Raw genomic sequence first — 22,434 nt, 5'->3', positions numbered from 1 at the left:
TTCATCCCTACAACCAATATTTCACTAGCTTAATAGATGAATATTTTCGTGAAATGATGTCTAACCTAATCAACGCCGTCTCTAATATAATGCCAATTATCTGTTTTACCGATGAATGTACATTTTTTTGAAAGACAATGCATATTTTCCTGTGAAGAGTGCATACGAGGTCTGGCTGTTGATTAACGAGACTGGTTACGCCACACACCTTCCCATACGTTTTTTCCATTGATCTAAGCAGTGCTGGAAGTCTTTTTTGGTGAGGGCCTTTAGGAGCTCTGCCGTTTTTTGCTCTACCGCTTCCATCGACTCTAATCGGGTCCGTTTTAAAGCAGATTTTATCTTCGGAAACAAAAAGAAAGTCGCACGGTACCAAATCTGGCGAGTACGGCGCGAGTTCGAGCACTGGAGTGCGTTTATCGGCCAAATACCGCTTCACAGATAGCGTGTTATGGGCAGGTGCGTTGTCCTGGTGCAAAATCCACGAGTTGTTCTTCCACAACTCGGGCCTTTCTTACGAACTCGTTCTCACAGTGTTGCCGAGACTGACAAATAGTCTGGTTGATAGTCTTACCCAAATGAATTTTGATTTGGACATCCTTGCTCTCTCAGCCCCCACTGAAGCGTTTACACCACTCAAAAACACGCGCACGAGATAGAGAATGGTCCCCAATTTATAGCACTCAGTCGGAGTTTTTTTCAACATTCTCAATCACCTTCAAACAAAATTTGAGATTGATACTTTGCTCCTGTTTTTCGTCACACGTGGTGACGTCTCGTGTGCGTGCAGTCTCGTGTTTAATTACCCGGACCTTGTATAACGAAGAACAAATTTTTTGAATATTCAGAAACTCAAATTAAAAGTGGGAATAATCCACTTCAACAGAAGAATGGTGCTCCACCTCTTGTTACTTTTTTCCTGACAGAGGTTGAAAGTGATATTTCTGGATGGACAGATTGGTAAACAAGCAGATGAATGATATCCAAGGTCACTGTTTGTAATTCCTCATCCTAAATCTGGTTGTTGATAGAACATGACTTATTATTATTAGTGGTCTTGAAAGGAAAATTACAACAGTATGACAGTTTCAATCTTTAGCGAAGTTTTCAAAAATGTTGTGGAGTTCGAATACAGAACTAGTATTCAGTGGAAAATTACCATTATTTCAAACAGTTCATGAGTGAGTTAGTAAACATATTACACGTGTTTAATTGAAAGTTATTTTTGTTATAGAAAAAAAACTCACTAAGAAAAAATTAAACAATTAACTTTGTGTTGGTTGTGTTAAAGCTATTCTCTCGTTTCTTGGCTGTGGTTCGCAGGTTTTATGCCTCACGTTTCGTTTACTACTGCGGTAGTATCAAAGGCGATGAGGTAACGTTCAACCCGTTGTTTCCAACGTTGGTATTCGACTCAGGTTTTATATTATTATTGGTGGGCGTGTCTTGGTTTCTCTTAATTGGATTACCCGACCTTGTTTGTGTATGATTAAGGACAGGTAGCCAGATTTCATTATTGTTCATTGCCTCTTCTTGTCTATTGAAATTACTTCTGTGTTTTTGAATTTCCATTGCCTTTGATACTCGATAAAACTCAAAATTACTATCCAAGAGTATATAGAGAGGCAATGGAAATTCAAAAACACAGGAATAATTTCAATACAAGAGAAGAGGTAATGAACATCAATTAAATCTGGCTACCTGTCCTCAATTATACACAAACAAAGTCAGGTGATCCAATTAAGACAAAACAAACCATGCCAACCTATGATAATGTAAAACCAGAGACAAATTCGAGCATTATATTTTCTGCGTTGAGAACAACTCGAGCACTTCGACGGTTACCTCTTCGCCTTTGATAATGTCGCAGTAGTAGACGAAACGTCATGCATAAAAACCTGCAGACCACGGCCAAAAAACTGAGAAAATTGCTTTGAGAAAGTTATATTCGGCCGTAAAAGTTTATATTAGTGATGTCTTATTAATACTCTGCACAGTATGTTTCTTCGAATAATACTGTGAAAGTAATAACTTTCATTTTTGAATGCGACTTTCCAGAAATATTTGACTATCCTTTCCTTATAGAACTCTAAGAGTAACATCTTCCAACAGTAGGAGGTTTTATCGCAAGAGCATTCGCGTTTTTTCGATTTTCAGTCGTATACTTCATACTATGAGTATTTCCTGGAAAGAGGATTTCAAGGGTGGAAAGTATATATTCTTTCGATTTCATTCTGATAGAAGAGCAAATAAATACAAAATAAAGTCCAAAATGATCCTAAAATTATGACCTTAACATAAATGATGAATCTAAAAGACGTTGCTTTGCATTACCCAATAACTATTGATATTTGTATATGGACAATAGGAACAAATTTATTATATGAATGATTTGAATCGATTAAGTTTTGTTGTTATAAATTGATAATCACATGAATGATAAGGAAACCACGCTGTGAAAAACCCTCATGAAGTAGAACTGGATTTCGTAATTTTATCTGCTTCTTAGAACGTTCTAAAAAATGTGGAAATTGTGGATTTCTGTTGGTTTCAGTTCGAACCACATCCGCAGGCAGCCGATAAAGTTGTAGTTCTCTGAAAACCACATCGTGATTAGAAGAATAAGATATAGATCGGGGATTATTTCACTCTTGATTTTTTCTCTTCCAGAAGTTATAACACCATAAAGATGTAGAATTCAGAATTTTCCAGATAAATGAATGTTTGGAATATAAACAGAATACAAACATTACAGTTATTTTGGTATAATTCGATGCTCAAATGAAAGTAGTTCTTTCGTTCAAAAGTACTTTTCTTGATTATTCACATTTTGTCTTCAATCAGTACCTGCCCGGTACTGACGATGCCCAATAGGCTGAAACAGCTGTCTACCGGTGGCACTTCAATTGAAATCAATGTGGGAATTATTTTCCAGCAACTTGAATGCATTAACCCTTCTCGATTATATATATATATATATATATATATATATATATATATATATATATATATATATATATATATATATATATATATATATTATATATATACAAAATGCCATCAAGTTACTTAACATTCGTCTATCATCACATAGAACTTCTTTCATTGCCCCAGTTATATTATGTTGTCTCCTGGTTTCCTCATATTCTGGATATTCTACAAGTATATATTGTAAGTATTGTTTGACATGTAATACATAGAGAATAACTTGTTTTTTTCTGGTCAATTTCAATGGAGAGATTCGCTTATTCACACTTGGTTTTGAGCATTTCAGTTTCGCGTCAGTTTCATTCCAAAAATTTTGCCAATCAGATTCACTTCTTCCAGATCTTCTAGGTGGAGTGGTACATCTTCATGTTCGTTGGAGTTAGCAACTATTCTTGCTGCCCTATCCATATTCTCGTTGTTCGTTATGACACAATGACTAGCCACCCACATGAAGCTGACAGTTCTACCGCTTTCCTTCATAATATGAATTCTGGCAAGAATAATCCTTACAAGGGGGTCGAAAGTAGATTTATTTTGAAATGATCCTATGGAACTCAACATGTCGGTACCATGAGTTTCGTTTCGTGCAAATCCACAGAATAGTAAAGATTGGTATATAGCGTATACACTGTGTATACACTGGTCGTTGAGTGCATCGACCAGCTATGGAGGTGTCAATGTACAAGGAATGCACAGCCCACTCACTCCATACTCGGTCTTTGATTCATCAGTATATATTTTGCAGTAGTTAGTAAATTCACTGATGTTATTGTACCTAGTAGTTCAATTTGTGTAGTTATGAGTTCAATTCTGACTTTTTCATTTCACTTTATTTGAGTTCGTATGACATCGACTGTTGTAATTACGAGTGTGATTGTGACGTATCAGATATGCAATGTTTTCAATAAACTTTTCTCCCTTCCCATTTAAAACATTTTGAAATAGGTATTTTTAGGCAAAAATTGAAAACTGAACTACTAGGTAAAGAAACTTGACTACTCAATAATATATTCATATGTATATTTTTTTTTTGTTATTATTCGAATGCTGATATCACGTTAAAAATGTATTTCTTCTTATATTTTTTTGGATTAGTTATATTTTTGTTCTCGTAGCTGGCTGAGGAGGTTTCGTGGTAGAACAAACCTGTAGTGTTCTACACTAAACTTTTGAACTTCGTCTTTTGGTTGTTATAGGCATCCTATTTCACCCAATAAAGACCATTATTATTATAATTTTTTACCGTAGTATGCGCTGGTCAGGCCCTATCTCTCGAAGCCCCGATACATTCATGAGGGCGCGCCAGCATTATCAACCAAAGACCATTTCACACACCGTGGAGTGAGTAATCATTGGGTACGAGAATCATGTGCCCTGAGCAAGAGCAGTGAGCCAAGAATGACAGCCTTCTGCATGTGTCTGGCTAAGATTTCTGCCTTAGTGCAGCAAGCCAGTATGATTTCTAGATTCGAGAGTAGAGAAGCCATCATTTCACCAAGGACTCCAATAATAATGAATTTCGATATTTTATCCGTATTTTCTCCTCTTTTCGGACGATATTCGTCTCGACAGGAGCTGAAAACTCCACGACAAATATCATCTTGCTGTGGTGGTCGAGAAGAACTACATCAGGCTCATTAGTTTGTATGAGCCTGGGAGGAGGGGGAACAAAATAGTTCCAATAAATTCGGCACTTCACATTGCCCACAACGGATTCAATATCCCCCGGAGCGTAGGGCAACACCGGTATCTCGTCAATACCGTAAGAGTGCCGTAGATGGTAATAAAGCACTCTTAGAGCCGCGTTATGTCGATGGATATAGGCTGAGACCGCATTTGCTGAACATGCTAATGGCAAGTGCATTAGGATCTCGGGCGCCTCGCGGCAGTCCCTGCACCTTGTGTCAGGAAACCCTATACCCATCACGCGACTCCAGTAGACTAAGGTGTTAAAGACACCATCCTGTCAAGCCATGATTAACCCCACAGTTTCCGACTTCAGCCTACTCGACCTGAGGAAAGCGAAAGTCAGGCACTTTAATAAGCCAAGGTCTCCAATGTTATTAAAGAATACCCAATGCATCGGCTCATCCTTATGTTGCCGCAGAAGTGAGGTGATCTCTGAGGCTTTTATATGAGCCTTTCACTGAACAGGTTCCAACTCGTTGACAGAGTTGTCATCACCTCGTCCAGTATCAAGAACTAAACCGAGTTCATCAGCTGCTCGGGCAGCTGCCCTCACGAGAAATGCTCCAATTCCTGATCTCTCATAGTCGCGGACCATGCAGAGAACGGGATCCGAACTCTACTTTACAGGTTCCGACTTCACAGACCACATCCAGTACCATTTTGTCATGTAGACACTCCAAACTCAAAAGTCCAGGGCCTCCCTGTTGTCGGGGGAAGTACAACCGTAGAACGGACGATTTGAGATGCATTTTCCTATAGAGATGCATCATTTTTCGGGTTTTTACCTCGAGTTGATACAGCTCCTCTTCACTACTCCAAACGGGTAGAGTAACATTGGAACGGCAAGCATATTTGTTGCAGCAACTTTGTTCTTCCCCGACAGGTCCGATGACCAGATCTGTCGAAGTTTGTGCTGATACTTGCCGCAGAGAGAGTTTTTCAATATTGTTACTTCTTGTGATTGACGGTGTTCCACCCAGAGGTAAGTATATGTCTCTGCGGCATCCAAATGGTGTAGGATGCTTCCATCTACGAGCTGCACATCCTCTCCGTAGTCCCCGCATCGTCCTCTTTTGAGATGGATCATTGCACATTTATCTAACCTGAATTTCATACCGATATCATGCGTGTACTCTTCCACCACCCTCAAGGACTGAGACTATGTCTCTCCAGAGACATAAAGTTTAACATCATCCATATAAAACAAATAGTATTAATATTTTTGGAAAAAATCATCATTATTACTATTTTTCGTAACCACCTCTTCTTACAATTTTTTTCCTGGTGAAGAAAACAATTTCATGAATCAGTTCTTCCTTATTCGTGGTCCAATCTCGCGTGATAACTGAGCGAATTTAATAACACAGTAATATGCATACATACCATTTTCAAAATTATTATATTCTTTTCGCGAATACCACATGTGACTCCCATTATTGTAATTCCTTCAAATGTTGTAAAATAAAACTAATGATACTCAAATTATCGGTCTTGTCGCGTGCCATGTGTGGCGAAACAGATCATACAATTTTCATTCAAATTTTGTAAAATTGGTGTATATTTAAAGACATTCGTCTGCAAATTCAGTAGCGCAACTACGAAGTCGTTGAAGGGTTCCATTATTTTTTTCAATTTCATAATAGTCAGTTTGAATTGACGATTAGTTATTCTAATCGTTAGACGTTAAAAGTTGATGATCCAGTTCACATTCTCTAACAATCATTAAATGACTAAAAAATGTGCTGAACATCATATATGTAGTATATATATCTATGAAATATATTTTCCACTGTTATTTTTTCAATATACTGTTTATCTGACTCATAATGAACGATATGACACTGAGATCTGACTCACATATACAAAACCCAACAACACTGAGAAAAAATATGAATAGTGGCAAAATGACAACCGTCTGATGTCAGAAAAAACTTTTTATTACATCGAATGTTTCAGGAATCAATCAACAACATGGACATAATTCACATTTCAAAATTCCTTTGACATCTGTCGAAGAAGTTGAGAAATGAAAATAATCAGCAAAGAAAGAACTGTGTTGAGATAAGTATTGTATGATTGCTCAGTTTTTTTTTTTGATAAGCAAAATTATTGAATACGACAAGTTATTGATGAATATAACATTTTCCTTTGTGGAAAGTACTTTGAGTTCATGCAGTAATTGATCGGGATGAACTGAAAAGTTTGCATTTTCTACACGTGTATGAAGTTCACCATTACAATTTTCATATTTTTCAGATTGTGGAAGGTGTGAATATCCAGAGAAGGTCGATGAAAAACTGATTTTCCTCCACAAAAATTCACTTTCAATCAGAAAATATATATCTAATACAAATACTTCCGCTTTTCCAGAACAAAATACTGCCTTTCGACGCGCGTCTCGCTAACGAAATAAGAAGGTAACTAGTTCTAGTTTTTTTCTAATTATGCTTACTTCGTTAGCGAAAAACCCATCAGCATATTCAGCACTGGAGTGAAAAAAGTGTTTGAATAGATTCATTTCACACCAGAAGTTCAAATTCTACTCATCAAGTTGAAATATGCAGAAGTTGAGCAAGGCTTAACTTCAGAGTAGCAAAATTGTCTCGCTCGAATCAATTTCCTTCTGAAGATGATGTAAATTCCAGAAGGGTTCATTATTATTTAAAAATATTCACTTGAAAATCTCCAATTCGAAAAATGTTCTTTCTTTTGTTTTCTTTGGGTCTCAACTTTGCCACAATTGATGTGAATTGACGATAATTACATAATGATATTCAAAAAAATTGTGTTAGAGGAAGTGATCAATGATACTGAAGTATTCTGATTTTCCAAATTTTCCAGTTAACTCCACCAGATATGTATATAACGTCAAACTGTATTAACTGCATTCTTTCACGATATTCTGCCATAGTTTTCAAGAATTGTTCAGTTGATATTAGTTGGCTTCAAGCACTCAAATGAGTTACGAGTAGATGAATTCAGAACCCATAAACGAAGCATACTTAATCCAACATCGGGCAGCGCTGTTTGGATAATGCTAGACACAACAACAAATGCATTGTTAGAGTTAGATGAGCATGGATACCTTCTATCATATCTATGATTTCAACAGAAACAACTGTAATGGAAGAACGAGCAGGGGTGTGAGTAAACAGTCTGCTTTTATGAAAGCGACAAGGTTGAACGAGACTTCCAAAGACGGTCCGTTGCAAGGCAAAGCTTTCACATCGATTGTTGACAAGATTCGTTTTCTGTATTTCTCTACAGCTCTCAATGGAAAGAAAATATATGAAACCAGAGACCAAAAACAAATCGTGAATATCCAAAATCATTATTATTGATGCTAGGAAGAAGGAACTGTGGAAATTAACTGCCATTCAAGAACAAACCTGAGACAAAGTGAGCAAGGACATCTGCCCTACGAAGAAGTCATGTGTAGAATCGATAGAAAACTCAAACAAAACGTTATCGAAGATGAACGCGATGCACCACTATGGTCTATTGTCTATTATTGAGGCTTTAACCAGCTGAAAAAAGCGCTGTTAGGTGTAAGATCACGAATGATGCTGACTCTTGTTTGATCTAGTTGCTTTGCAGTAATAGCAGTGAAAGATAAACAGTGATTATCGTTTATCTTGGAGTTTTCTGTCAATCTCATATAGCTGAATATTAAATGAACAGTGCATTTCTTTAATGCCCCCCTTTTATTTTTTGAACGTGTCAACTCAAAAAATTTAAATTTAGGATAATGAAATTAATACATGTATACTTTATTTTTAAGTGAAATTGACAGATCAAACTTTCAAGATGGCGACTGGGCACCATCTGGAAAAAGAAATTAAACGGAAAGGGGGTCTTGTGACAAATCATTTTGAAGCTCCTGACGAATACTTCACAACCCCAGAATGTGGAGTCAATATCTTCACCTACTACAGAATGGCGGAACATTCAATAATTTCCTGAAGACAAACATATTAATATCGATATTTTTAGAAATATTCCTTTTTATCTGCCATATGGCAATTACAACAATCCGATAAGGTTTGTTACGTTATTTTTTAATCTCTCTAAATGGTCAATTCTCGGCCATTGAAAAAAAAATTGAAACGATTTTTATTTACGGTGCGACGCGTAACTTCCACGACACCGAAAGGATTTTCAATGAACGTTTTCCGAATCGTCCCATCTGTAGAAAATATTTGAGGGAACTTGTATCCAAATTGACAACTACCAGTAGTGTACATAACAAAAAGCCTCCAGTTCATCCGTCCATCCCGGAAGAACAGCCAGTGACTTCAATGACCATGTCCAAAATATATTTAAAATAGCGTTCTTCAAACTGAATTCACTTCAAAAATTTTAATATCAACTATCAACCGAAATGAAATCCCTCATCTATCCACATATAGAATACTGCGCTCCAGTGTATTATAATTCTCCACCGGAATATAATCGACAAAAGTTGCAACGCATTCAAAATTCTTGTATGCGTTTTGTTTGCTGTGTACCTTATAGAGAGCACATTACTCCTTTTTTGATAGAATTGAGAGAATTAAACATAAAGTGTATAATGAAATATCTGATCACAATATTTCTCTTTAAACTCATCAAAAACAAAATACCCCTGTATTTATTAGAGCTCATAGTACGTCCGTAGCATCAATACCAGGTTCAATAATTTCAACATTCCAAACCATGTTACATCTAAATACGAAGGATGCATTTCCTATCTGGCACCGTTATTTTTGAACAGGATAATTCCTCTCCTGAATTCATCTTTATATGAAGTGAAACATCATTTGAAATCAACTTTGTTGACCAGCAAGGAGTAATGTATTGTAGTGTAGTGTTTTCCTTTACTTTTCTGCAAACGGAGATGTATTTATCATATTCTTTCTTTTAATTTTGCCGCTGAAGAAAATTGAATTATATTAGGTGATTACCTTATTGCTCATAAATGTTATTTGTATTACTTAGCAGGAGGGGTGGAAGATAGCCATAGGCTAACCCCTACCTTTTGTGTGTGATTTATGCACAATAAAGCTATTATTATTATTATTATTATTGTGTTCGAAAGTGTTCGTCGTGAAATATCGGATAGGCTGTTCAAGGCCACCATTTCGAGCATCTTCTGAACTGACCTCAAGCTTATTACCTCATATTATGTAGTTAAATGTCAATGTATTCAGGCAATTATTAAAAGTTCCGCCATTTTGTAGTAGTTGAAGATATTGACTTCATATTTTAGGGTTGTGAAGCATTTGTCAGGAGCTTCAAAAAGATGCATCACAAGACCCCCTTTTTTAATTTTTTTCCAGATGGCACCCAGTTGCCATCTTGAAAGATTCATTTGTCAATTTCACTTCAAAATGAAGTAATCATGCATTAATTTCATTATCCCAAATTTCAATTTTCCGAGTTGATGCGTTCAAAAAATAAAAGAGAGGGATATTAAATAAATACATTGTATTTTTTAACCCAAAATTTTCAGACAATAGGTACTAGTTTCAGTTGAAAATAACAATTATCTTCGATACTCCAAACTTTGTAATAGAAATATTGTCAACTCACCCCTTCCACTCCTCCCGACAAATCTCAAATCATTGAACTTCGCCACTTGGTTTTTCATCACAGCAGTGCAATTTCTCAACTCGGCACAATAGTTCTCATCGTTTCCTGCTCTTATAGTGACGATCGTTCCGTCACCGATATCCCCCACGGCAACCACTTTGAAAGCCACTGGTAGTGTTTTATTCGAACGCCAATGCGATGGCAACGGAGAGCACAAAATATAAGGACTGCCTGTTCTGACAAGTTCACCTGCATGTTCCGCCTGGATCTCGTGGATTCTATGCTCGAACCAGTAGAAGTCGGGGTTCGGATACCCAGACGATGGTTCACACATGGTAGATTTTGGCCACGCTTCTTCGGAAACGTTGCAAGTGGTGACTGATACTGGAAGATGCATCACCTAATGTCTGTTTCGAATTTTGTGTTACACCAAAAACTGATTTGTATTCTCACTTGAGCCTTCGGAGGAGCGAGACGGTTTCAGGATATTAAGGTGCCGACTGAAGGTATCTGAAACCAAAGACTGTAGCTAAAATTTCGTACGAAATCATTTACCGTTTTGAGTGTGGTTAGTTTCTAATTCAATATGATCATATCAAGGCATTCCAAACAAAAGACCGCTATCAACAAATTAGACAGGGTACATAGATTTTCCTGTTTGGGGATAACGGGAGCAATGTAAACCACTCTACATTTGCATTGAATACACGAACAGAAATTTCGCAATAATTAGAGGAACCAACATCAAACATGCTCAAGGGCCACATGATACCATAATGAATGTTAGACACAAACGACGGGTCAAAAACCGAACATGTAGTGTGACCTGGAATCTGCTATGCGGGGAAAAATCTGCATTTCAGTTACTCACTTGGCCTGGAAGGCAATAAGGCTGCGGACTTCCTTGCAAAGAAGGGTGCTGCAAGCAGCTTCATCAGACCAGAACCTGTCATTGGCATTGTTCTTGGTTTTGACAAACAAACATTGAACACCCAGATAACGAGAATATTCAAGGACTTCTAGCAATATCTTCCAGGATGAGCTCACTCCAACGTGTTCATTCACTCTTCGAAGCTTGAAACTGTAGTTGGACTATAGTAGGGATATACTGCGATATCTAACGGGCCTCCTCACAGGTTACTGTTGTCTGAATCATCATATGCAGAGACTCGGACTTTCGGAAGACAATGTGTGTCGCCTCTGTTTGGAAAATGATGAAACAGCATAGCATATATTTTGTGCCTGCCCGGCTGCGGACCAAATCAGGTTTTCAGAGTTTGACAGAGGTACATTCTTACCATCTGACCTAAAAGATCACTCACTATATAAACTAGTCGGATTAGTTAAGAAGCTGGGTTTATTTGGTCACTTTTGACCCAATCTAACCTACCCACTCGGTCAAGAACACATTAGCTTTCCAGGCTGAGGGTAATGCAATGCGCAATGAACATTAATTTGGGCATCAACGAAATGAACAAATCAATATTTAGGTAGACAGCCAGGTTGTACTGACAAACATTCAAAGGTGACATCGATATGGTTTGGGAAAGGCCGTGAAGAACTGAGAAAACTGGCGGACAGGAAAAGGTTGACTATGTTCTGGGTGCCAGAACATTCAGCTACATATATCAGTCTAGAACCAGCTGTGTGATACCAGATTGCGGAACCAGATTGGATAGTAGGTACATAATACTGGGAAATCATATTCGGGAAAAACATACAGAAAAACCTTCATGAAGGGACCGGTTCAGAACAATTACAGGTCTACTCGCTGTATACTGTCGATTGAGAGGACACCTGAATAAAATGGTGATAGAGACAGCTCGTCACATTGTATGCAAATAAGAGGCACGGGAATACAGGAGGTGAACAATTTATGGATAACACAATTTGTGTTTAGATGAAATAACATATCCAGTAAGGGACCTGTACAAATTAGTGCAGGGAATAAGATTGTTGGAATGGTTTTCATAAATGAGATGGGAGAAAAACGCAATGTGCCCATGTGGCTGCAGTTTTTTCCAAAGACTTAGTCCGAGTTGAACTGATTCTGGAATTTGCGCATTCGCCATTTCTTTCATCAGTCTCTAAACCCAATACTTCCTAATCAACATGGACTTTCCTCAATAACATGGGAGTTCATGGTTGGAATCAAGAATAGAGAAAATAAAATCCCGGCTGGTAGGCTGTGTTTGAATGGAACTTGTAGTAGCAAACGTTTCGTCTGATACTGCCGCAGTATAGTAGTAGACGAAATGTTTGATACTACAAGTTTCATTCCACAACCACCTACCAGCCAGGATTATGTTTTCTTCAAAAATGTTGAGTTCTGAAACCTACTTTAATTCAAATTTAATAAATTACTGTGGTAAAAATCCACCTGTTAATCTTTATAAAACTGAAATTTCGCAGAAATATTGTACAATAAGAAATATATGCATACATAAAATTTATGTGGACTGTTGAAAAAATAAGGTGTATTTTTTTATGTTGGTATACCCGTCTCAAACATATGTTCACAGTTTTAGCTGTTCAGCATGTTTAGTTTATTGGTGAGAGGCATAAAAGTGTTTTTCATGTACGGCGATTTTCTAAAATCGAAAAAAACTAATCAATTTTGTGTGATAAATGGAACCAACAGCTCAAAAGCACTTCTAATATTGACAGTAGCTCAAGAAATTGTACTCCGATTCAAAAAAAGTGGTACAAAAAAAGTGGTACAAGCTCTCCACAGAAGGTCGAGAACAACCGTTGAAAATGTTAAGGAAGTAAAGAAAAAAAACACGCCAAGTTCGATCGAATGTCAAGGTTCTGCTCACTGTTTTCTTCTTTTACCGTAGCGTAGGAGTTCTTGCCACATAGTCGTATGGTCAATAAGGAGTATTATCTTGAAGTTATGCGCCGCTGTCAAGAAGCAATACGAAAAAACATGCGAAGAAAACATCTGATCAAAAAAAGATCATCACTAACCTGTTACAAAAAAGACATCTTTATAAAACTGATTGATTCAACCTATGAAATAACAAATCCTATTGACAGTATTTCGTATCCCAGTATTCAATGTATTATATCTGGATAATACAAATTATTTATCCGAAATAATGAATAGTTCATGCTCCTTTGTCTAATTTATTGTTTACTGGAATCAAAGGATCATCAGTTTTACATGCACCTCCTGTATAAACGAAGGGAGATGTGAATCAACTATATAACAGACGTTTTTAAAAGAAAATCCAAAAAAAGTTCATTATAAATAATGAAGAATATCCGACTATATGTCATAAAATGAATCCACTTAATTTTTATTTCCTAATAATTTCCTTTAAAGATTCTTTTCGGATATTGCTTTAAGTACCTGATGTCCAATTCCATATTTGTAGGCTTCGAATTATGAGCTGATAGTATAGTATAACAATATTCATATTATATATGGTCCTTCAACAGAGACTTCCCAACTTTGACAATTGATAACAACCATCTTTTTGAAGCTGCATCTGTCAAATCAGTTGTCATTTATTCAGTCTGTTTTGCTAAATCACCAAGGACGGATATAGCATTCAACAACACGCGCAATTAATAAAATTGTTTTATCAAATGGGTGTTCTGTTAGGGCAATGTACCGCGCGCTTTGCCCATTTTACGGTCACCATGATTGTCCTACCAAGAAGACTATTTGCAATGTGGTGAATAAATGTGGGTCCACTGGTTCAGTAAACGATCGACCAACGTGAGATCTGACGAAAACATCGCCGCTGTCTGTGAAAGAGTGCTGGAGAATCCGAGGCAGTCACAAGAACTCACAGACCACAATTTGACAAATTTTGCGTAGTGAGTTGGGCCTGTACCCGTACAAAATTTAACTGACCCAGGAACTGAAGGTAAACGTCCATAGACAACGACGTGTGTTCGCTGAATGGGATCTGGAGCAGTTGGCAAATGACACAAATTTTCGTCCAAAAATGATTTTGGGCGATGAGGCCCATTTCTGGATGAATAGGTACGTGAACAAACAACATTGTCGAATTCGGGAAGCTCCAATCCACATAAGATCCTAGATCGTCCAATGCATCCTGTCACTGTTTGGTGTGGATTTTGGGCTGGCGGCGTCATCGGCGAGCACTAAAGGTCGATGATTACCAACTTCTTTTGACCTGAATTGGATGATTTCGACACCAACGACAAGAGGTTTCAACAGGATCGACGCTACGTGCCACACAGCTCATGTCACATTGGATAGTATGTACGAACGATTTGAAGGGAAGGCCATCTTACGTGAAAGTGATGTGAATTGGCCACAAAGTTCGTGCGGTTCGACCCTGCTAGACTTTTTCTTGTGGGGCTTTCTGAAGTCGCAGGTGTATGCAAATGAATCACAAACTGCAGTGGTCCATATCTCATGGCATCGGTCAAATTCAGCCAAATTTATGCGCCAGAGTCATGGAAATTGCGACGTTTCGTATGCGCTCCACTAAGAACAGCCGTGGCGGACATTTGAACGATGTTATATTCCATACATAATGGCATCAATATGTCTTTCAAATGAATAAAATATTTTGACGATGATTCAAGTATATAGGACACAATATATGGGATGTGATCATCATCAATCACATGGATCATCATCAACAACTAGGAATGTGTTCACTTGATGTACCCATTAATGATGAGAATTTAATCTCTACATAAAATACTTCTACGATTATAGTTATCTATCTAAACAATGACACTACAAAAGAATACTTTAATCAGCAATCTATTGATGCTTGATTTTGAATACTTTTATTATTCTTAAAAAGAAAAAAGAATTCTTTCTGGAAAACTATTGGCCCACATTATGAAAGATATTCGACAAAATGATTATTCAAAATCGCTAATGGAAAAAACATTAACCACAAGAAAATGAGGGTACTACAAAATTAGAACCTACAGATCCGGGTGAACCATCTATCCACCAAATGCCGACAACGATTCAAGAATTGCGTTCAACATATATCATGAGAAAACGGCAAGTCCAACATCGATGAAATCAAACGTTAGCATTGGCGAGCATAAGAAAACCATCCAGCGAAGAGAAACGTGATTCGGGAATGAAGGAGCATGTTTAGACCAAACAAAATAACTTCAAGTGGTCGGAAGCTGAAATGATACACAGAAAAAAAACACTGGTCAAAAAAAAACTTTGAAGAAGCTTCGTATATATTGGACTACGACAAATTCAGCATAGCAAGTGTGAAGATTCGGAATGTATGAACACCTTTAACGTTCAAAGGAAAAAATTTTCAATTTCTGAAGAACGGTGAGAGATAGGTATAGGACATGCTTCACGAAAATTGTTTCGATTCTGAAGCAGAATTTAAACATGGTATATTAAATGGGGTGTTCCATTTCAAATTTCGAGTTGATATCTATCACATGTAAATGTGGCAGCAATATCGAAATGAACATATTTTCAAAGACCAGATATCCTTAGGAGTGTACCTACAGGTATTATTTCCCGTCAATGCTCACAGGTTTCATCGTACATTCAAGTACATTCTGCATCAGTTTTTCAAAAAGTCTGCATATCTATCACGCACATGGCTGAATTAAAGTTGTTGAAAATATTCATTTATCATCGGCAGTTGCATGCGATATTGTTACAAAAAATTCGGTGTAGGTATTAGCCTATTCTCTATTTCTTCAACAGGAGCCTTCTAATGAAAAAGTTACAACTACATGGCATAATTTGAGTTTGGTGGCCATTGCCATAGAATAAAAGATAATAACCCAAATAACTTTCCACGCTTTATTTGGAACTATTCTATTGTGATAGTTCATCATACAATAGAGAAGCACACGATGCTAAATAGGGGTTTACACGAGCGTCCTGGGAAGCTTTTGGATTTTGCAGATTATATGGTGAAAAAAATTAGGTTATAAATACTCGAGCGCAGGGCCGTCACCATGGGGGGGTGGGGGAACATTCCCCTCCTGCTTTTTCGACTTGGGAAAAGGTTGAGAAAAGTTGAGAAATTTTGGGCCATGAAGATAGAAAAAAATAATAGTAAAAAAATTGATAAAAATTTAAAAAATTGAAATCGGAGAAGAGAAAAGGAGAGGTAATAAGAAAAGGAAAAGGACCAGGAGAAGGTTGGGATTTCTCAACATGCATAACTTGAAGAGAATTCTGAGTTGTTTGAAATCTTCAAAAATGTTTAATTTTCCAAGTAAGAAAACAGTCCTGAACAGTCCACAAATTTTGAAGTGCCAATTTTTTTAAATTCCCAACTTTTCGCTGTTTTTTCGACTTGAAAAAGTTGGGAAATTTCGGGCCGTGAAGATAGAAAAAATAATAGTAGAAAACAATAAGCACAATATTATTTAAGGGTTGTTTCCTTTCATTTGTATTGAATATTTCTATACATGGTGGATATGGTGAAAGACCAAGGACCTTGGTCCAAAGTAGAATAATTTCCATTATTATTTTTATAATCACCAAAATTTATTTTTGTTTGTGCATACCCTAACAGGCATAAGCATTCAGCCAATCTTCGATAGCTATGTAAAAAAATTAATATATTATAGGAGTAACTAATCCCTCGGCTTTCATTTCTTCGAAAGTTGGGAAATTTTGCTGGTGCGGTTGGGAAAATTTGGATTCCCTCCCCCGCTGGTTTTTCTTTTCACTACGGCCCTGCTCGACCGTGTCAGATATTCATCGAAAAACGGACCTCCCATTCAAAAGACTGTCGATTCAAATGTGACGTAAGTGCATGACTGTTTTTTGAAAATGAAAAAAATTACTTCGGTTTGAAATACTCGGGTCAGATTTTTATACTGGTGGTTCAGGTTGACGTCCTAGTCGTACTACTTTATAATCGGACGAATATTGGGTTCGGAATGACGAGAAGAAAATCTCTCAGGACACTACTTTCATTATTTATACTTTTGAATTAACGTCACAAATAGTGCTGCGCGCACATGTTACGGCATGGACTAATCACTGATGAATACAGTATCTATCATATCACATGAAATATTTTTAATTTAAAAGGGTGTTATTTCTGGGAGTGACTAATTTTTGGGAAAGTTTTTGGCTTTCTACTACTCCATCTTGATACAAAAAAAATGTGGGAATCTTCCAAAGAAAGGAAGAAACCAATTTTAAAAGAAGTAACTGTATACATAGATGTGTAGATCATGCAAAGCAGTAACTTTCAGACACAAATCTGGAAGAAAAAGCCTTCCTGAAACAGCAACTTTCATTTAATCATTGAATTACACGAAAGAAAATTTCTTTCGAAACAAATACATTTTTATGAACAATTTTGGCTGGGATTTAATCAAATAGGTGAATGAATGTCATTTACGATGTCATCGATGACATCAGTAAATCAAGAATTAATAAAAGTTTAAAGTTAGTCAAAAAAAAATAAAATAAAATCGTAATTCATGAATGAATTTTCAGTTAGTATATTGTGTAGAAACCCTGTGAATGATATCTGATTTGATTTCATGACGAATGTTTGGAACACAAACTGAGTAAAAAAATGTTTTGTGTATAATTCAGTGTTCATAATAAAACTTTCTTTCCCAAAAATGAAATATTTGTTTTTAGTTGGAACTATCAATTCAAAAATTTTATTGAACTACGCTCATCTAAACGCTTCAAAGAACGAGGGGTCCCGTTGGAAAATATTTTATTATTTTACTCATTATAATTTTTTTATTGTTCGAAAATCCAAACAATTTTGAAATATGTTTTTTTCTTCGAATTATATGTATGTTTGAAATGGGCAAAAATGTTAATTGAAAAACGTCTATAGAAACTATTAAAAGAGATATTGATATGATTGAAAGATGAATTGGCAAATCTTTTATCACTGAACCAGGTTGTTCTGGAGGTGTATTACTTTATTCGCATTATTCAACAAGTCAAGTCAATATTTATATCAATTTCACCAAGAGCTCTTTCTACAATCTGTTCCGGATATACGTTTTCGTCCAAAACAGTTTTATTAATAGTTATTTCCTTTTCAAGATTACCAACTGAATTGTAAACTTTCTTAGCTGTATCATACAAACATCAACCTAGATAGTTACCATTGCTAAGAGGTTCGAAAACTGAAAACTAATTTTTTGGGAAATTTCCTGTATTAATGTATTTATGTAGAAGGTTATATAATAGTATATTATGCAACGATCATGTAATGATGGTTATTAAGACACGAGCATTAACCGGGATACGAAACGAGCCGAAGGCGAGTTTTGTATGGTATATGCGAGTGTATTAATAACCATTACATGAGAGTTGCATACGCTATTTTTTCTAAACCCGATAAATAATGAAAAACTATAAATATTATATTTGTATTGAACACATTTACAGTAATTAACTCATATTTTTTTTAAAAAACACAAACTTAATGGTATTATCATGGATATATGAAAACTATAAAGATTCTAATTATATTTATATTGAATATAACAACTGTAATTAATCTGATCTTTTAAAAATATTGGAGTCGATGGTATTCCTTCTATATCGCTGTTTTCAAGACATTTTGATAATATAGGTAGGTAATATGAAAACTGATTTTGACAAATAAAGCAATTAGTTACTTAGGTTAGAATCTAGGACAAACAAAGGAACAGGATTCTTGATTGAAAAATTATGGGTTTCTATTGGTTGATAATCTGTATCGTTATGAAAAATCTGTATCATAATGGATATCATTATGAAACGGATTATGTACACCCGTACTCTAACGTATTGTTAGAGTACGGGTGTAGAAAAAAAATAATTAATCTTCCACGGTAAAGAAAGTTCATCAGATTTCACCCATACCGCTAGATAGAACCAGAAGTAGCACAACTTTAGAAAGAACTGAAAAGCTTGAGTTTGAATACATGGTTTAATTATTATATAGCCAGACGATGCTCTGACTTTACAGAGGTTACCTTCATTTGCTTTGTATTGGAACAGATTCATTTGTTGCTCCAGGTCCTACTTGGAGATGTCCTATATTTTTTATATTATATGTTGCTTGGCAGATTTTATTTTAATTAGAAAAACATTATTTTGCCAAAACCATTGATGGAAGAATTGTATAACAATTCAAAGTTTTCTGTTATTGGAACTTTGAGAATCACTCCCCACAATTTCTGTAGAATATCCCTACCTAATGTACGTGTAGATAACTTTCAGGATGAAAAGAAAAGTATCAAAAAACTTGGTTTGAGAATAATTGGAAGTAGGTATATATAGCAACTGTTGGAACTATTCAAAACTGAAAATCAATAATAGATTTATGAGAATCATAGATTTTTAAACTACCAGCAACAAATAATTTTCAACTACTTAGCAGGTTTTTATTTGAAAGAAAATAAGTTGCGATGGCCAGGGTTAGGATTAGTTCGCTAACATGCAAATACGTACAGACTAGGTTCAATTACAAATTGATTAAAATATGTTGGAAACTAGTTTCATCTTCAATTGTTTTTTGAAATAAAGAAAATAATGGTGAAACTAGTTTCATCGTATAAATATGTGAAGTTGATGATGACTAGCATATTTGAAAATCGTCATCAAAACATACGATTTTGCATAATCTTTACCTACATCTTGCTTCTCAATGCCAAGCCACCCACCAATTCTGAGAAGTAGTGGATTCCACAATGAATTTCTTAAAAAATTTCAAACCTTTCCGGTTCACACAAATCGTGCATCAACCTGACTTTCACATGTTATTTCATTGATGAATCACTGGTATTTACGTAGTTTACGGTAAAAAACTGTTCATTAGGAATCCCAGTTTATTTTTGACGCAAAACAACAGAGCGTCTTGGCGGTTTATTCAAATGCACCACGCGGCAATTTAAGGGCACGACATGCGCTACTTGGGCCTTTTTGCGCACACGAACAACCACGCGACATCAATCTGCGTTTTGCGACGGTCAATTCAAGACTAGCGCGGCTCTCAGGAGCGTAGAGTGGTAAAACTTCAGATAATCGACTGACGTTAGAGTGCGATGTACAAATCGAGTGGTCTTTAGGACAAACAAAGAAGGGTATATGAACGCACGCGCGACGTAGGAGGCTGGTTTAGAGACTCATATAAAACCAATACATAAGGTGGACTATTGTTTTTAGAAGTGTTGGAATGGATTTTCAACTCAAAGGCAACTTTACTTTCCGGAAGAAGGCGGGACTTAAGGCGGGATCTACTCCACCACAAATTGATATATACTGCTTTTATACTGGAAACATGTTCCAGTTACTTCTGATAGCAAAGATTATTTGTAGATTACTTATTTCATATTTGTCACATGTTGCTTTGAATGTAGTTACCCTAAAGTTAAAAAGCTTGTATTTTTTCTTGCAATAAAAAATATAGTAGCTGTTAGAAAGTGACAGCAACTTGTAGGTAGATAGATAGTAGTTGTATAGATATTGTGAACTAGTTTTCAAAATGAGTTAGTTTATTGAATTAATGACTTTTGACAAATGAATACAGTAATTGAGTTGATTTCACAAATGCTATTTCGCATTATAAATGAGTCACACGTGTTTAGGGCCGTCGCCATGGAGGGGATGGGTAGGCGCCTTCCCCCCGTGCTTTTTCGACTTGGAAAAAGTTGTAAAATTGTGGGCCGTGAAGATAGAAAAAAATAATAGTACAAAAATGAATGAAAATTGGAAAAATAAAAATGAGAGAAAATAAAGGGAGAGGTAATAACAAGAGGGAAAGAACCGGGAGAAGGTTGGGATTTCCCAACATGGATAACTTGGAGATCCCATACTTTGAAATTTTGAGTTGTTTGAAAACTTGAAAAAAGTTTAATTTCTCCCAAGTAAGAGAACAGTCCTGAACAGTCCACAAATTTTGAAGTGACAATTTTACAAAATTCCCAACTTTTCGCTGTTTTTTCGACATGGAAAAGTTGGGAAATTTCGGGCCGTGAAGATAGAAAAAAAATAGTAGAAAACAATATTATTTAAGTGTTTCCTTTCATTTGTATTGAATATTTCTATATATGATGGATATGGTGGAAGACCAAGGACCTTGGTCCAAAGAAGAAAAAATCTCATTATTATTTTTATAATTACCAAAATTTATTTTAGTTTGCGCATACCCTAAGGGGCATAAGTATTCAGCCAATATGGTATTTCTTTTCGCTACGGCCCTGCATGTGTTAGACATTTTTGAAAGTTACTTTGATATTCACGTTGTCCGTGGTTCTTTGGCAGATCACTCAATTGATACATAAAAAACCGCATCATTTGTTGAATTCTGAAAATATATATTCAACCCACGAAATTCTCAAATAAACTGAGGAGTAAATTATCTATTGTTCCGGCAATGTCTGAAAGAATACAATAAAGAATTCTACAAACTGAAAAAATGGAAGCATCACAAAATGCTGAATTATTTGTTAAAAACACTTGTTAAAATTCAGGTATAGTTGAAGTAAACGATATTGTGCACATTTGAAGTTAGCGGCACGAGTTTGATAACAACACAGACTTTTTCCAGTGTAGTGATTCTAATAGCGCTGGTGACCAATGTGAAAAAGAGATACCAGTGAAAAAGATTCGAATGCATTTGAATATTGAAACACAGAGAGTATGTTTCAATGTATATAAGAATTTATATCTCAAGTTTGATTTCGAGGGAAACAAATTATCACAAGTACCTAATATCATATTTGACCGAAATTCCTTTTTCAACTGTATGTAAAATAGTCAAAACAAACCTAATGAACGCAAGACGCGATGTGATACGTTATTACCAAAACCTTTAGATGTGCATCTAATAAAATAATTGAAAAAATATACGACTGTTACAAAAGCAATGAGATTCCTACAACTGAAATCATAAGGAAGAAATTGAATACTTCCGGCAATAACGTGAGCTGCTGTGACAAAACTCTCCAGAATTCATAACATTTTAGTGTCAATGTGATTTACTAAGTAGATAGATAGCTAAACATATAATTTGTTCAGTTTTCTTTGGTACAATCACAGAATAGTAAACAATTGTTCACTATTCTGTGGTACAATGTCATGTCATGTCATAATCTCATAATCAAGCCATTCAAAGTTTGATAAATGAAAATAATAGTATTCCATTAGAATTGAACAATTGTTCAAATATTACATCAATAATTATTTTTTTAATATTTCATAAATCAGACCAAAATCTA

General features: G+C 35.9%; 1 protein-coding gene across 3 annotated transcripts in view; it reads right to left on the bottom strand.

Moving 5' to 3' along the window:
• The window catches only part of LOC111512431 (uncharacterized), a 177,889-nt gene extending 157,542 nt beyond the window's left edge, over positions 1-20,347 (bottom strand). For 2 of the 3 annotated variants that reach the window (XM_074179969.1, XM_074179971.1), the window contains exons 1-2: positions 19,850-20,347; positions 10,249-10,758 (exon numbers count right to left, since the gene is read on the bottom strand). In XM_074179969.1, the coding sequence (XP_074036070.1) occupies positions 10,249-10,645 (397 nt within the window). In that variant the 5' untranslated portion in view covers positions 10,646-10,758; positions 19,850-20,347. Of the gene's footprint in view, positions 1-10,248; positions 10,759-19,845 lie in introns of all 3 variants that reach the window. The other variant, XM_074179970.1, reaches the window with a different exon arrangement.
• Positions 20,348-22,434: the final 2,087 nt, after the last annotated feature.

Source organism: Leptinotarsa decemlineata, unplaced genomic scaffold (assembly GCF_025532065.1).
Source record: "Leptinotarsa decemlineata unplaced genomic scaffold, Ldec_3_MD MMD2_tig00026282_RagTag_RagTag, whole genome shotgun sequence".
NCBI classification, from domain to species: domain Eukaryota; kingdom Metazoa; phylum Arthropoda; class Insecta; order Coleoptera; family Chrysomelidae; genus Leptinotarsa; species Leptinotarsa decemlineata.
The sequence above is the reverse complement of the archived record's forward strand: the minus strand, read 5'-3'. Positions and strand labels throughout refer to the sequence as shown.